The following is a 15,413-nucleotide window of genomic DNA, read 5'->3' on the forward strand; positions in this document are numbered from 1 at the left end:
TTATGTAAATTATGTCATTTCTTTCTACTCACTATTTAAGAATTCCTTTGGCGCAGACAAAAGTTCAACTTTGCTCAGTCTACTTAAAATCATTAATTTGCTTATTAGCAAATAAATATAAAAATCTCAGGAGTCAACCTGAATTACTTAGAGAAACAACCTATTTTCTAGCTCTATAGAGTGTGTAATGAATAAAAGTGACTTATAATTAAAATTATTTGGTATATGTACTTAAAGCTTTTTTAGCCAAGATCAAATACTCTGCTACTGATGTCAATCAAACTTTATTTCTTTCTAGAAACATGTCGTGATTCTGACTTTTTAATTAATTTAAACTGACTTTACCATTTACCTGAATTAATGAAGCTGTAATAGTTACATAGAACATGGTAATACACATGATAAAATTTAGACATTAGTGTTTCTCTTAGAAATTACTGAAAAGGAAGAGTATAGGGTTCTGTCAGTAAGCCAGACTACTGTGAAAAGTCCTGTAAGTGTAAAACCCCTAAATGATGGATAGATTTAAAAAAAAAATTTTTTTAATGCAGTAAGCTTACAAAAGTTAAGGGAAGTCCTAAAGGGCCAAAACAAGCAAACAAAAACAGCAGGGAACTGAAATGAGAGTGGTTGAAAAAAAAAACCAAAATATGGAAGCAGGGTTCAAATAGTAAAACAAATGTCTTAGAGATTTATTGGGATAGGAGATTTTTGTCTGTGAGGAACTGAGTCTGAGACTCCTGGCTAAAGCTGTAGATAGTCTTGGTGAAAGGTTAATTTAGGAAATTTTTAAAAAGAAAGAAAAGAAAAGCTACCTGTTGGCAAAAGGAGGCAACAAATTCTTTAACGCACACCTGGAACACCTAAAGGTTGACCATGTACTGGGCCACAAAGCAGTTCTCAATGAGTTTCATGTAAATCAAGTCATACAGAATATTCTGTGATCCTGGTGCAAATGACCCTGAAAGTTGGTATAGGAAAAGAATTTTGAAAAATCCGTATGTTTGCAAATTAAACATGTATATTATGCATCGTTTATGGTTCAATAATTACTACATGCATATTGTGTAAGTTGTCAAAAACTACTTAGAGGGAAATTTTATAGACGAAAAATAGACTGAAAGTCAATGAGCTAATCTAAGACTTAGAGAACAGAATAAATCATGAAGGAAGAATGAAAGAGATGATAAAGATGAGAGAAGTAAATGAAATAGAATGTAAAAATACAATAGATGCTAGACAAAGTCACCAGTTCTTAGAAGACTAATAAAATATAGTAGCTATCTGATTATATTGATTAAGAAAAAAGGACAAATAGTTTTAAGGATTAAAGAATATAACTAGCTATAGCAGAGAGTGAAAAGGTAAGAGTTTGTGAACAACTCTAGGACACGTTTGAAAACAGAGGCAAAATGGCAAAATACTAGAAATTTTTACTGAAGTTTTAGTTGCTCAGTCGTGTCCAACTCTGTGACCCCATGAACTGTAGACCACCCTCCAGGATCCTCTGTCCATGGACTTCTCCAGGCAAGAATACTAGAGTGGGTAGCCATTCCCTTCTCCAGGGGATCCTCCCAACCCAGGAATCAAACCCAGGTCTCCTGCCTCGCAGGCAGATTCTTTATTTTGTGACTCATGGGGGAAGCCCAGAAATTTTTACTAAAACTAATTCTTAATTCCATCTATTTCATGGGAAATAGATGGGAAAACAGTGGAAACAACGTCAGACTTTATTTTTTTGGGCTCCAAAATCACTGCAGATGGTGCTTGCAGCCATGAAATTAAAAGACGCTTACTCCTTGGAAGGAAAGTTATGACCAACCTAGACAGCATATTAAAAAGCAGAGACATTACTTTGCCAGCAAAGGTCCATCTAGTCAAGGCTATGGTTTTTCCAGTAGTCACGTATGGATGTGAGAGTTGGACGGTGAAGAAAGCTGAGCGCTGAAGAATTGATGCTTTTGAACTGTGGTGTTGGAGAAGACTCTTGAGAGTCCCTTAGACTGCAAGGAGATCCAACCAGTCCATCCTAAAGGAGATCAGTCCTGAGTGTTCATTGGAAGGACTGATGTTGAAGCTGAAACTCCAATACTTTGGCCACATGATGCGAAGAGTTGACTCATTGGAAAAGACCCTGATGCTGGGAAGGATTGGGGACAATAGGAGAAGGGGACGAAGGAGGATGAGATGGCTGGATGGCATCACTGACTCGATGGAAGTGAGTTTGGGTTAACTCCAGGAGTTGGTGATAGACAGGGAGGCCTGGCGTGCTGCGATTCATGGGGTTGCAAAGTCAGACACGACTGAGCGACTGAACTGAACTGAATTCTAAAAGCAGTACAAATCCTGAATCATCTTATAGCCACTAAAGAAACAGTGTTAGTAATTAATCTTTTCACTAGGAAAGCACCAGGCCCACCAAGTTATATAGGAGAGTTCTATGAGACTTTCAGAGAATCCACCATCTCAATGTTAGACAGACTCCTGCAGCAAGTGAAACAAGAGGAAGCTGCCCTGCCCATTGCATGAGGCTAGAATAACTGATCCTGAACCCCAACAAGCGAAGTATGAGAAAGTGAAATTGGAGTCCAGTTCCATTCATGAATACAGATACAAAAACTATAAACAGAATAGAGGTATGAGCTCTCACTTAACTTCAGCAGCCTGTTTCTAGAAATCAGATGTTCTGTGCACTCTATTCAGGAACCTACTTGACACACTCTAAATTGGAAAAGTCATAATGTGTTATATATCAATCCAAAGCCCTCCACCAGCTTTCTTAAATATTTCTGTTTAAAACCAGCAAAACATCTATAGATGGTAGCAGTTTGTCAGAACATCAAGTGCTTCAGACACAGCTTTCCGCCTCCAAACCTGTGATGTGCACTGGTTCACACCCAGCTGCCTCGTGTGCAGTGATGTGACCCCCTCAATTCCCGCAGTGTGCAGGGCCTGCCTCTCCTTTATGATGGGCTCCTCGTACTGTCTTGTGATTCTCGTATTCTGACAATGTTGTTTGAAATTTAATTTGAGAATCTTCTCACACATTGTTTTAAAATCTATATCAAGCTTAAATGTAGTTTTCCTATATAAATATGAGCCAGAACTTTGTGTTTGCTTTGTGAATGTTGGATGATAACAAATAGCATTCTGTATGGGAAACAACCTGCCATATATGGCTGTGTTGACAAACTAAATCCAGCCTTGCATAAAAAAAAAAAGAAAGGTTTATTCCAGGATTGAAAGGTTGGCTTGACATTAGAAAATCTTTTATATGCAGTTGACCATGTTAACAAATTAAGAGAAAAATATATGATTATCAGATGCAGAAAACACATCAATAAAATTAATTCAGAGGAAAACATTTTAGCAAGTTTTTAATAGATGGTAACTTTTGTCCTAATAGCTACCAAAACCTGCATTATTTGACTTTCAGTACTTTGATTTCATAGTCAATCATCTTACTAAATCCTCTTATTCTGATAATTTGCATCTGGGATGGGAGTTTTGTGAAGATGGAAGGGAAGAAACAAAAACCTACCAGTGTTTTCATTTCTTCATCTCTTTTTATAGTGGGTAGAACTTCCAATTTAGTGTTGAATAAAAGCTGAAGATGTTGGTTCAGATTTTGGCTCCATCAGATTTAAATATGAAAGGGAAAACTACATTTTTAAGAAAATAGTGGAAAAGCTAAGATCTCAGGGCAGAGAAAGGTTTCTTTAACAAGGCGTAATAAACACCAACCATAAAGTAAAATATTGATAATTTTTATCAAATCTTCTGTTCATCAAGCAGTACCATGAAAAAGTTAAGCAGTTCACAAAACAGAGGACTAGTGTTCAAAAAGTATGAAAAACCTCTGCACACCAATAAAAAAAAAAGAGAACAGTAACCCATTAAAAAGTGCGTGAGAGGTATGACCAGGCATTACCCTGAACAAGAAGCATGAGTGGCCAGTAAATGTGAAAATGTGTAAAATCAATTAGAAGGCAAGGAAATACAAATTAAAACCTCAGATTTACACTCATTAGATTATCAAGCATTTAAGAGGCCTTGAATTTTCTGTGCAGACGGTCATTACTCACTGATGACAGTTTTCCCTTCCCCGGCAGCATGATGGGGAACAGCTAGAACTAGGGAGTGTAAATCGATTGGCACAGTGACATTAGAAAAATGAGCTGGCATGAAGTAAAAATGGAAATTCCACGAAGCTTTTGAAACAACAGTTCTACCCCTAGGGAGATTTCTGTAGCACTGTGTCCCCAGCTTTGCCCTGTGATATTGTATGTCTCACACCTCCTTGGATAACATTGGTACAGTATCATCTGTTCATTATGTGTGGCAAATAGATGAGAGAACTTGAAGTCAGAGGTGGCTAGGCTGGGGGAGGTCTGCTTACTCCAGCCCAGTTGAGCCACTGGGCGGTGGGGGAGGAGGGTGCAGTGAGGAGCTCAGTACCTGGGACCCGCTGGAACCTAATTTGTGAAAATTGCCTCTGTGCGCCAGATTTGTTCCAGAATGTTTATAGCAGGTTTTACTGAAACTTGAGATGGTCCCACAGTCCCCCTATGGAGTGAATTATTACTTATAGGATCAGGGACTTCCCTGGTGGCCCACTGGCTGACTCCACGCTCCCAGTGCAGGGGGCCTGGGTTCCGTCCCTGTCCATGGAAATGCTGCAGAAAGATCAAATGCTGTGCAGCAGTGAAAATCAGTGAACCATTACACCGCCATGTATCAATATGGATGAATCCCACAATGTTCAGTGAAGACTATATCCTGTAGAGGAGCTTTAACAAAAGTTGTTCTTTTGATTGTAAGAAGCATTTCATAATAAAATATGTTGGAGAGAGAATATCCTGGAAGTTCTGTTGCTGAATTTATTATATGGGGGGAAATATATTTTCATAGTTGTGTGCTTTTTTATTGTAAGACCCCTATCTTATCAAAAGTGCCGCTTTTGGTTTCCAGAAATATAGTTCTCAGGTTGAAAAATGAAAATTTATTTTAAGTCTCTCCGACGCGTTATTGAGACATAGGTGGATTTTTAAATGTGTGTCTTTAATAAACTGTTTGTGCGTTTTGTCAGGCCATGCTCATGTGTCTTTAGTGGCCTTTAGTCAATGTCGGTCTCTGCCCGGGCAGATACGCCTGAGGGTAGTCCAGTCTTCTTTGACAAGTCATGCTGTACTAAACTACTTCAAGCTGATTCTTATTTATAGTCTTACAATTCAGAGCGATGTTGCTTTAGCGAACAGTTTGTTCAATGTAGCTTTGTTGTCTAGACTTTTTCTAAAAGATTTTTTTTTTTTTACAAGTTCTTTGATTTGTTTTTCCCTCTCTTAGTATGTAAATAAACCCTTAAATTGATAGTGACTTAGGGGTTAGATTCTGAGGGTACCTTTCTAAAGTTAGACTTCCAGTGCATTATTTGCTTATGCTTTTTATTGTTGTGAAATACTTGCTTGCCTTCAGATTGAACTCTTTTAACACTCATGCTTTAACAACTTGGTATGTAAGCTGGTTAAATCAAGCATGCTTCATTCTCTTTGGATTCCGGCTTGGATCTCTTCTGCTTGTGGTGGGGAGTGGACTGAACTGGGTGTGGGAATGCCTAGTTTCTGCAGTAACATGTTTTGACCTTGGGCAGATAAACGGAGTCTCTCTGTTTCTAGTTGACTCACATAAAATGGCGTAACACCATTTACCCTGCTTAGCAAACGGAGTCGTTTGAAATCACGTGAACTACGTGAAAGTGAAAGTCGCTCAGTTGTGTCCAACTCTGCAACCGCATGGACTCATCCATGGAATTCTCCAGGCCAGAATACTGGAGTGGGTAGCCATTCCCTTAGCCAGAGGATCTTCACAACCCAGGGACTGAACCCGGGTCTCCCTCATTGCAGGCAGATTCTTTACCAACTGAGCCACCAGGGAAGCACTCCCCCAAAATGCTGAACTGTTTTATATAAATATAAAACAGTTTTTATATTATTTTATTACCCAAATACTACCCATTTTGAAAATCATTTGGGTCCCACCTTTTTCTTTGTTCTCCTAACTTCAGTGTCCACCAGAAGGATTTTTGGGATGATTTGTAACTTTGGGAACAAGCTCAGACTGTGGGTTTGCCTTGCTACTTAAACTTGATTTTCTGGTGTTAAATCTGGATTTATTCAGAATTGTTTACTTAGAGGAGAAAAATTTGCCTTCTGAAGATGGCTCCTTCCTTATTAAGTAAAGCTAAAGTACAGTTTCTCAGAACCTTTTCTTTCGCTACTTTTCACTTTGCTTCCTTTTGTGTCCCTGTATACACAGTCCCTAGAAGATTGATTAAGGGCATGGGCTGAAGTGTCAGATTCCTGGGATTGAATCTAGGTCCTGTGTGGCCCTTGAGAAAGTGACTTGTCTTCATTGCGCCTCAGGTTCTTCTTCTGCTAAATGAATGTAGTAATGTTGCTCTGTTTACAGGGTTGCTGTGTGTTTAATGTAAATTGCTTAACACAGGGCCTGGCACATAGAAAATGCTCAAAATGCTTTACTCTTATTACGTAATTGTTGATAATGATTTTGGAGAATCCATTCAACATCCCATTCTTTTAAATTAAAATAATATTTGAATGTATTTTGATAGATTCTTTTTATGTACACTTCTTATAGTCTATATACAGAATATGATTTTGAATTTTGTGGAAGGCATGAACTGTACTTAAGTTTTAATATTTATGTTTCATTTTACTTTTCAGTAATAAATATTTATATCTAAAAATTGTTTTTTCTAGATGTTTTAAATTATTAACACAATTAACCACTGCAATTAAGATTTAACAAACTTTTTAAAAGATATGCCGTATACCAGGAAAAATACCTTTTATCATCGTCAGCCCTGTGATACAGGAAATTATTTTTTCCTTTATTAGTGTTTAAAAACTGAGGCTTAGAGAATTTGTGAGACCTACTCCAAACTAAAGCACAGTTTTGTTTTGTTTTTTTTGCCTTTTGTTCACCACAGTATCTTCAGTGCCTGAAACAGAGCCAGGCAAAGATCAGGTGTTCAGTAGAAGCTTGTTGGATATTACAGATGAATCCTATGGGTAGGGGTTCTTATTTCAAGCCCTAATTTTCTTATTATTGCATCACAGAGAAGCTGTATTAGCCACATTAATCTGTTAGCAATGCTCAGTATTTTTTAAACTGCTCTCTGGGATCTTTATGAAGCTGGCTGGCACAGGCATTGTTAAGCATGCAGAATTGATGATCATGCCCCTGGAGTAGCCCTTGGTGTCGCCTCTCCCGCTCAGCTGAGGCTTGTGTGTGAGACGGTGTCTGTTACCCCTCCAGCGTGGGCTGACTGACAACGGGGAGAGGTGTGAGGTGAGGATAAAGTGAGGAAACGGGGCAGCTTTCTGGTCTCTCTATTGTTTTTATTTCAATGTTGTGAATTCCTGGAATATTAAAATGTAGAAGCTAAAACAATCTAGCACCACATGCAAATAATTTTATATCTTATTTTGATATTTTTATTCCTCTGAAAAGTCATTCTTTAGTGAGATTCAGTAAAAATCAGTTGTATTTGTATTTCAACTCTTGAAGAATCGTCATCATGGGTTGTGTAAATTGTCCCTTTTTTATATAACTTAATTGTGAACTCTTTTACATTAAAACTTTATTTTTACAGATAAAGTTCAGATATACTTCCTTCTGTTATATAATGAATTTTGCAGTCTTTATTGTACAAAATGCGGGAATCTTCCACAGTTCTTACTCATCACCAGTGATGTTTTCAAAAGATGACCTCTCTATGCTCCTTCTAAATCTTATTGTAGGCCCTCTCCCCTCTCACCATGTTAGAAACAAAACAAAACTGTCTGGGAGAAACTGCTGTCTTTTTCTTTAAGTTTTCTGGAAAAGAAGTCAGAATTATTTTAGGCTAGCCTAGCATCTCACACAGAGAAGACAATGGCAACCCACTCCAGTACTCTTGCCTGGAGAATCCCATGGACGGAGGAGCCTGGTGGGCTGCAGTCCATGGGGTTGCTGGGAGTCGGACACGACTGAGCGACTTCACTTTCACTTGTCACTTTCATGCATTGGAGAAGGAAATGGCAACTCACTCCGGTGTTCTTGCCTGAAGAATCCCAGGAACGGGGGAGCCTGGTGAGCTACTGTATATGGGGTCGCACAGAGTTGGACACGACTGAAGTGACTCAGCAGCAGCAGCATCTCACATCCCTGCTATTAGGAACCTTTCTGAACACTTCTGAATTTGTTAGTATAAATCCTTTTCTCCTTTTTTTATGACATTGTTCAGTTGCCTCAGTGCTTCCTTCGTATACAAGTACCATTTATCTTACTTTATTCAGTGAACGTTCCTGTTTAAATGGAAACTGAATCATGGTATATTCTAAATGCATTAGGGAACTTTTCTTTGAAAAGAAGTCCTTCTGTAAGGCAAATAATTACCCATTCATTATGTCTGGGGTTTGTTTTTGTTTGTTTTCTTTTCAGTTGTTAGTGGTTGTTTTCTGTTTTATTTTTTCTAGATTTGAATTGTGCAAATACATGGTTTACTTAGAAACAGGGTGTAGTTAGAAGTGGCTTCTAAGGTCATGGCTGAACTTTCTCTTTCCTGGGTTAAGATGCACTGATACAACCCGTAATTTGAGGTTTTTCTGCACTGAATATTAAGGTGGTTCTTTTCTAAGAAAGAAAACAACGCCAGTCTCCTCAGAGTATCATATTGTCTGTACCCAGTAGAAGGGTGTTTAAAGATAACACAGGCTGGCTCTCTTTACGCCAGTCTGACCTCTGTGTCTGCAGTCCCGTGGGCCTGACCCTCCCTTTCCGTGTTGCAGCGGGTGGACAGCGAGGTGGTCATGCTCTCCGCGCACTGGGAGAAGAAGCAGGCGAGCCTCCAGGACCTGCAGCAGCAGCTTCAGCAGCTCCCAGGCCTCATCGCAGACTTAGAATCCCTGACAGCAAGTCTGAGTAAGTTCCCCGTTTGCCTCTAGACGCTGCTTCTAGGAAGGAAAATAATTTGGCGTGATTCCAAAGCTTTCTAAGAATACATTAATCTTATTGCTTAACAGGATTTGGAGGGAAATAGTTCTAATTAATTTCATATTCTGATTAACTGATGATTTGACCAAAAAACGGTGATTTAAAATGTAGAAATGATTTTTAAAATACACCACTATGTTTTTCTGCCTCCGTTCTGCTCAGAAAACATACTTTTGTTGATTCTTAAAGTGACTCAGGGTTGTCTCTGTGACTTTAGGTCCCTGTTTAAAAGTGTAAATGTAGGAATGTAGCTTTATGTCTTGAAATGTGCTTTTTTCCCCTCCTTAAACTGATAAAAGATCAAACAGATACAATTAAATGAGGGTACCTGTTTGGCTAACTTTATACCTTGTGGAAGATTTTATATTTATTTTTTGTTTTTATTGGGATGAATCATGCTGACATTTGTTTCTTGGGCTGATATTCAGAAAATTGACTTTTATGCTTAACAGTGCCACATCGTAGTATAACATTGTGGCTTATTTTCTAACGAAGCTTAAGATCTTAGTGAAGTAAGAGGTAGGGGCTACCTACATAGGAGACGAATTACTTGAGCTAATAACCTGACTGAGTCTTAATAGCTAAGAAGGTGTAAAGCTACCCCATCATCTCTTCTGTTTTTCAATACTACATTTTTAAAAGCAAAACAGAGCTGATTTACAAAGCAAGTAATTAGCAAAGCATAAAACTTGTGTGTGTGAATAAAATGAACTCGATTGGTGTTTGGAATGCTGCTGCTGCTGATAATAGCTAACGTTTGTAGCACCTACTGTACATCAGAGATGGTTAGGTGCTTTACAGACATTATTTACAATCCTCACAAGATCCCTGCGGAAGGAGCTTTTGTTATCCCACTTTACAGCTTAGGTAAGTTGGGCCTGGAGGGGTGGTGACTTGCTCAGGCTCACACACAGTCAGGTGTGCATCCAGGATCCAAGCCGCAGTGATGACATACTCACTGGAGGATGGATGAGGCATTTGGAGTGGCAGCTGTGAGCAGACCCCACGACCCGCATTCTTGAAGCCCTGGAATCAGTGTTCTGTTATTTCTGAAAGCAGAGTGGGGGAAAAGAGACTCTGAGTTGAGGAGGAAGGCCCTCTGGCCTTATTTCCCTCTTGTAGGCATAGGAATGGTCCTTCTCAAGCCTTTGATAGCTGACAGAAAAAGCCTCCAAGACACTGGGAATATTCCCTTTAGCCACTTTCTGTTCAGCATCTCTTCCTGTATCTCCTTGAGTCTTTGTTTTTCACTGGTTGTGTATTTCTTTGCAGAGATGTCCACCTATGATACTATCCCCCTTTTCTTTCTAGCCTAGAGTAAATTCTGTTTATAAATGTTATTTGCTTGATGCCACTCTGCTAATTAAATGCATTTGGCCTCAGTTCTAGTTACTCTCATAGTTGATGCTGCTTAAGATAGAATATAGTGTATTTTCCTTCTCAATTAGGATTCTAATATCCTGAAGAAGTGATGTTTAGTAAAGTGATTATTTTTTTAATCAGATTGGTATTTTTGTTTGTTTGTTTCGTTGCTGAGTTGTGTGAGTTCTTTATTTATTTTGGATATTAACTCCTTATCAGATATATCATTTGCAGTATCTCTTCCCATTCAGGAGGTTGCCATTTCATTTTGTTGATGGTTTCCTTTGCTGTACCAATACCTTTATAGTTTGATCTAGATCCATTTGTTTATTTCTGCTGTTGCCTTTGCCTGAGGAAAACATTTGGAAGCCAAATTTGCTAGCTTGTATAAATACGTATCTATATTATTAATGTATTTCATGAATTCATTTTAATGAGATTATGCACCATTCTTAGAAATTCGAATCATTGGTTTTAATGCTTGCCCATAAACTGTGGATTTCTTTATTTTGGGGGTGAAGTGAAAGTCGCTCAGTAGTGTCTGACTCTTTGCAGCCCCATGGGCTATACAGTTCATGGAATTCTCCAGCCCAGAATACAGAAGTGAGTAGCCTTTCCCTTCTCCAGGGGATCTTCCCAACCCAGGGATGGAACCCAGGTCTCCTGCATTGTGGGCGGATTCTTTACCAGCTGAGCCACCAGGGAAGCCCAAGAATACTGGAGTGGGTAGCCTATCACTTCTCCAGCGGATCTTCTTGACCCGGGAATCAAACCAGGGTCTCCTGCATTGCAGGCAGATTCTTTACCAACTGAGCCACCAGGGAAGCCCTGAGAGCTTCCCTTTTGGGGGGTAGCCTCAGAATGTGCTTTGTCATTACCTAATTACTTTGATATAGTGTTACAAGGGTTAGTCAAGCAATAATGAAAAATAAAAATTACTTAGAAAATAGTAACTAATCTATATGTAGTCACAGGATTCTCTTAACTTCTCTGAACTTTTTACCCTTTCACGGTCAAATCTAATAGCATATCCATTCAGTCCCTGTATTTCCTAGGCCACTTAATTCTTTTAGTCTTGCCTTGCTCTCTAGAGGGTCTGCCCTTATTAAAGAATAAGGGATTAATATGATGTGAGCAATTTGGACCTTTGATGATGCTTTTAGCTGTGTTATTCTGTGGCTTAATATATATGGCTCCTGATTACATGCTCCCTCAGGAATTGGGAGAAGGCAATGGCACCCCACTCCAGTACTCTTGCCTGGAGAATCCCTTGGACGGAGGAGCCTGGTAGGCTGCAGTCCATGGGGTCGCTAAGAGTCGGACACAACTGAGCGGCTTCACTTTCACTTTTCCCTTTCATGCCCTGGAGAAGGAAATGGCAACCCACTCCAGTGTTCTTGCCTGGAGAATCCCAGGGACAGCGGAGCCTGGTGGGCTGCCATCTATGGGGTCACACAGAATCAGACACGACTGAAGCGACTTAGCAGCAGGAATTAAATAAGAACAGATAATCCACTCATGTTGTGTTTTTAATGGGATGTGATCCATCCAACTTACAAAGCCTGTGTAATAGATAATCACTGGTGAGGCTTGTCATTTAAAAAAAAAAGAAGTAATAAATAAAGGTATGCTGGGAACTGGGAAAGAAGGGCTGTGAACTGACTTTCAGATCTGGGTTTGGACCGCAGTTCCCCAGCTTCCTAACTGTGAGACTCCGTGCAGCTTTCCTGACTTCTCTAAGCTTTAGTTTCTTGCTTTTAGGATTGAAGATGAGAGAACCTGCTTCACAGGGTAGCTGGAGGGCCCCGAGTGAGGGGAGGGTGCCTGGTACGTGTTAGGTGTCTGAGTCCCATGCGCCGTTTGTGGGCTCAGGGGACACAGCAGTGGACAAGACCAGGCAGCTGCCACTAGGATGCTCACTTTCTCCTGGGAGCCTCTCTGGCCTTGGCAGATGCACAAAACCATTGTCTTTGACAGGAGGATCTGGGTGGATGTTACACAATTTAGCTTGTCCTACACAGTAGTTAAGAGTGCAAAACCCTGGTGTGAAATGTGAGAACAGTGCAGTATTCTGTATATTGAAAAACAGTGTGTAAGGATAGAATGGAATATTGTCCTCCATATTCTGTATACTTTCTTGGTTTAGCACTAGGTCATGTCCGACTCTTGCAACCCCATGGACTCTAGCCCACCAATCTCCTCTGTCCATGGAATTTCCCAGGCAAGAATACTGGAGTGGGTTGCCATTTCCTTCTCCAGGGGATCTTCCTGACCCAGGGATCAAACCTGGGTCTCCTGGATTGAGACGCTCTCTTGCGTTGCAGGTGGATTCTTTACCGACTGAGCCACCAACACTTTCTTGTTGTTGTTCAGTTGCACGATGTACTCTACATATAAGTTAAACAAGCAGGGTGACAATATACAGCCTTGACATATTCCTTTCCCAGTTTTGAACCAGTCCATTGTTCCATAGTGGGTTCTAACTGTTGTTTCTTGACCTGCATACAGGTGTCTCAGGAGGCAGGTAAGGTGGTCTGGTATTCTCATCTCTTTAAGAATTTTCCAATTTGTTGTGATCCACACAAAGACTTTAGTGCAGTCAATGAAGTAGAGGTAGATGTTTTTCTGGACTTCTCTCCCTTTTTCTATGATCCAACGGATTTTGGCAATTTGATCTCTGGTTCCTCTGCCTTTTTAAAAATCCAGCTTATACATCTGGAAGTTCTTGGTTCACGGACTGTTGAAGCCTAGGTTGAAGGATTTTGAGCATTACTTTGCTAGCATGTGAAATGAGTGCAACTATACAGTAGTTTGAACATTCTTTGGCATTGCGCTTCTTTGGGATTAGAATGAAAACTGACCTTTTCTAGTCCTCGGGCCACTGCTGAGTTTTCCAAATTTGCTGGGATCTTGAGTGCAGCACTTTTACAGAATCATCTTTTAGGATATGAAATAGTTCAACTGGAATTCCATCACATGCACTAGCTTTGTTCGTAGTAATGCTCCTAACGCCTACTTGACTTCACACTCCAGGATATCCGGCTCTAGGTGAGTGACCACACCATTGTGGTTATCCGGGTCACTAGTGAATAGGGCTGACTGTGACTCAGATCATGAGCTCCTTATTGCAAAATTCAGACTTAAACTGAAGAAAGTATTGCCTAGTGGTTTTCCCTGCAACACTTGTTCTGTGCATTTTACTGTGAAACTGGTGAGATTTTTGGAACATATTTATTGAATTCTCCTGAACTTCCACTAGAGGGTAGTCTAATCCTATTCCTATTTTAAAAGTCTAAAATGTCAAGAGCTTTTCTGAATTCTCTGTTGCTTAGTTTATTTCGTATGACCTACTTAAAAAGACACCTTCATCTAGAAGAGAAGATTCTGTGAATTCTTAGATAACACAGTTCTGTAAGAGAATGACAGCCTAGTACTGAGCTTGCTTACCTCTTTCTTTCAATCTGACCTGACCAGATACATACTGTTCTGCTTTCTCTGTACAGAATTTGAGAGTGCATCTAGCTAGGAGACTGTCACAGTTTTTACGGTTTCATGAAACAGATTATCTTATGGTCCAGGTTATGTTCTGAGATTAGACCCTTCAAGGGACATATTAGCTCTCTTTCGACACGGTTTAGTATATACTGCACAGACCTCATTTGTTCCGTGATGGCTTTTTAATGTACTCCTCAAAGTTCCTTGTTACCATGCCATCATTACCTTATCACACGAAGAGGGACAAAAACATTGGAAGACTCTTGTGGACCTTTAGTACCTGTCCTCCTGTGACCTATGGGTTTGCAAAGATTTCTTTGTTCCCTGAGGCTAATTATTTTTGCTAGAAAATACTCATTAAATGTGAAGTTATGAATTTTAATGTGCTGCTCCACTCTTCATATGTCGGTGGTTACACTACACATAGTATGTATCTGAAACAAATGGCACAAAGGAAAATTCCAAACAGCACGGCTATTCCTCTGGGACGGTCTCCGCATGAAGGTTTGTGACGCTCTTTCCTGCACAGCTGTCAGGCTCTCCCAGATGGCCCTTCCCAGTAAGATTCCACCCATCTTCCCCACCGATCACCAACTGAGACAGATCCTGTTGTTACAATGAGCAAAATGGTGAGGCTGGAACTTCTTGTGAAGGTACTTTTGTGTCCGTGGAGGCCTGCTAGTGTTTTATGCACGTGCATTCTAAGTCTAGTTACCAAATTTACTCAAATCTGCGACTGTTTCCCAGCTGGAGATGAGCAGGGTGTGGCAGGGAGATTAAATCTCCGCCTGTTTAAATTCAGTATAAAATATTCAGAGTACATACCATATATATGCTTATTATTTAAAGAGATTTTTGTAAAGTTTTTCGTATAAAAAGGGAAGAAAATTCATGTTCATCGGTACAGTTCTTATATATTTTATTACTGACCTCAAGCCTGATAAGAGTTAAAGTGGAGAAGTTCCGTTGCTGCTTCTGCTTTAACTCACTGGGGCCTAATTTGATATACTGATAACAGTGTTTTCAAGTTCTCTGCCCATGTTTAATTTGCTCATTGACAAAATTTAGCATAACCTCCTAATATGGAAATTAGATGAATATGAATCATAGATTTGCTTTCTTGGTTATTGTTTTTTGTTTTAGAGTGATAGAATCATTGTACCTCCAGAAATCCTTCTTAATTGAATTCAGCAGGCCAGATGTTTTGTTGTTGTTCAGGCACTAATTTGTGTCCGACTCTTTGTGACCCCATGGACTGCAGCATGTCAGGCTTCCCTGTCCTTCACCATCTCCTGAGTTTGCTCAAACTCATGTCTCGATGATGCCATCCAACCATCTCATCCTCTGTCGCCCCCTTCTCCTGCTGCCCTCAATTTTCCCAGCATCAGAGTGTTTTCCAGTGAGTCAGCTCTTTGCATCAGGTGGCCGAAGTATGGAGCTTCAGCTTCAGCATCAGTCCTTGCAGTGAATATTCAGTTCTGATTTCCTTTAGGATGTAC

The 15,413-nt window shown here is 39.9% G+C and overlaps 1 protein-coding gene across 3 annotated transcripts in view; it reads left to right on the top strand.

The window, feature by feature from the left end:
• The window catches only part of DTNBP1 (dystrobrevin binding protein 1), a 99,337-nt gene that overhangs the window by 15,794 nt on the left and 68,130 nt on the right, over positions 1 to 15,413 (top strand). For all 3 annotated transcript variants that reach the window (XM_081518223.1, XM_081518226.1, XM_081518224.1), the window contains one exon: positions 8,853 to 8,985. In XM_081518223.1, the coding sequence (XP_081374349.1) occupies positions 8,853 to 8,985 (133 nt within the window). The remainder of the gene's footprint in view (positions 1 to 8,852; positions 8,986 to 15,413) is intronic.

Source organism: Giraffa tippelskirchi, chromosome 8 (genome assembly GCF_054371585.1).
Source record: "Giraffa tippelskirchi isolate mGirTip1 chromosome 8, T2T-mGirTip1v1.2.pri, whole genome shotgun sequence".
NCBI classification, from domain to species: domain Eukaryota; kingdom Metazoa; phylum Chordata; class Mammalia; order Artiodactyla; family Giraffidae; genus Giraffa; species Giraffa tippelskirchi.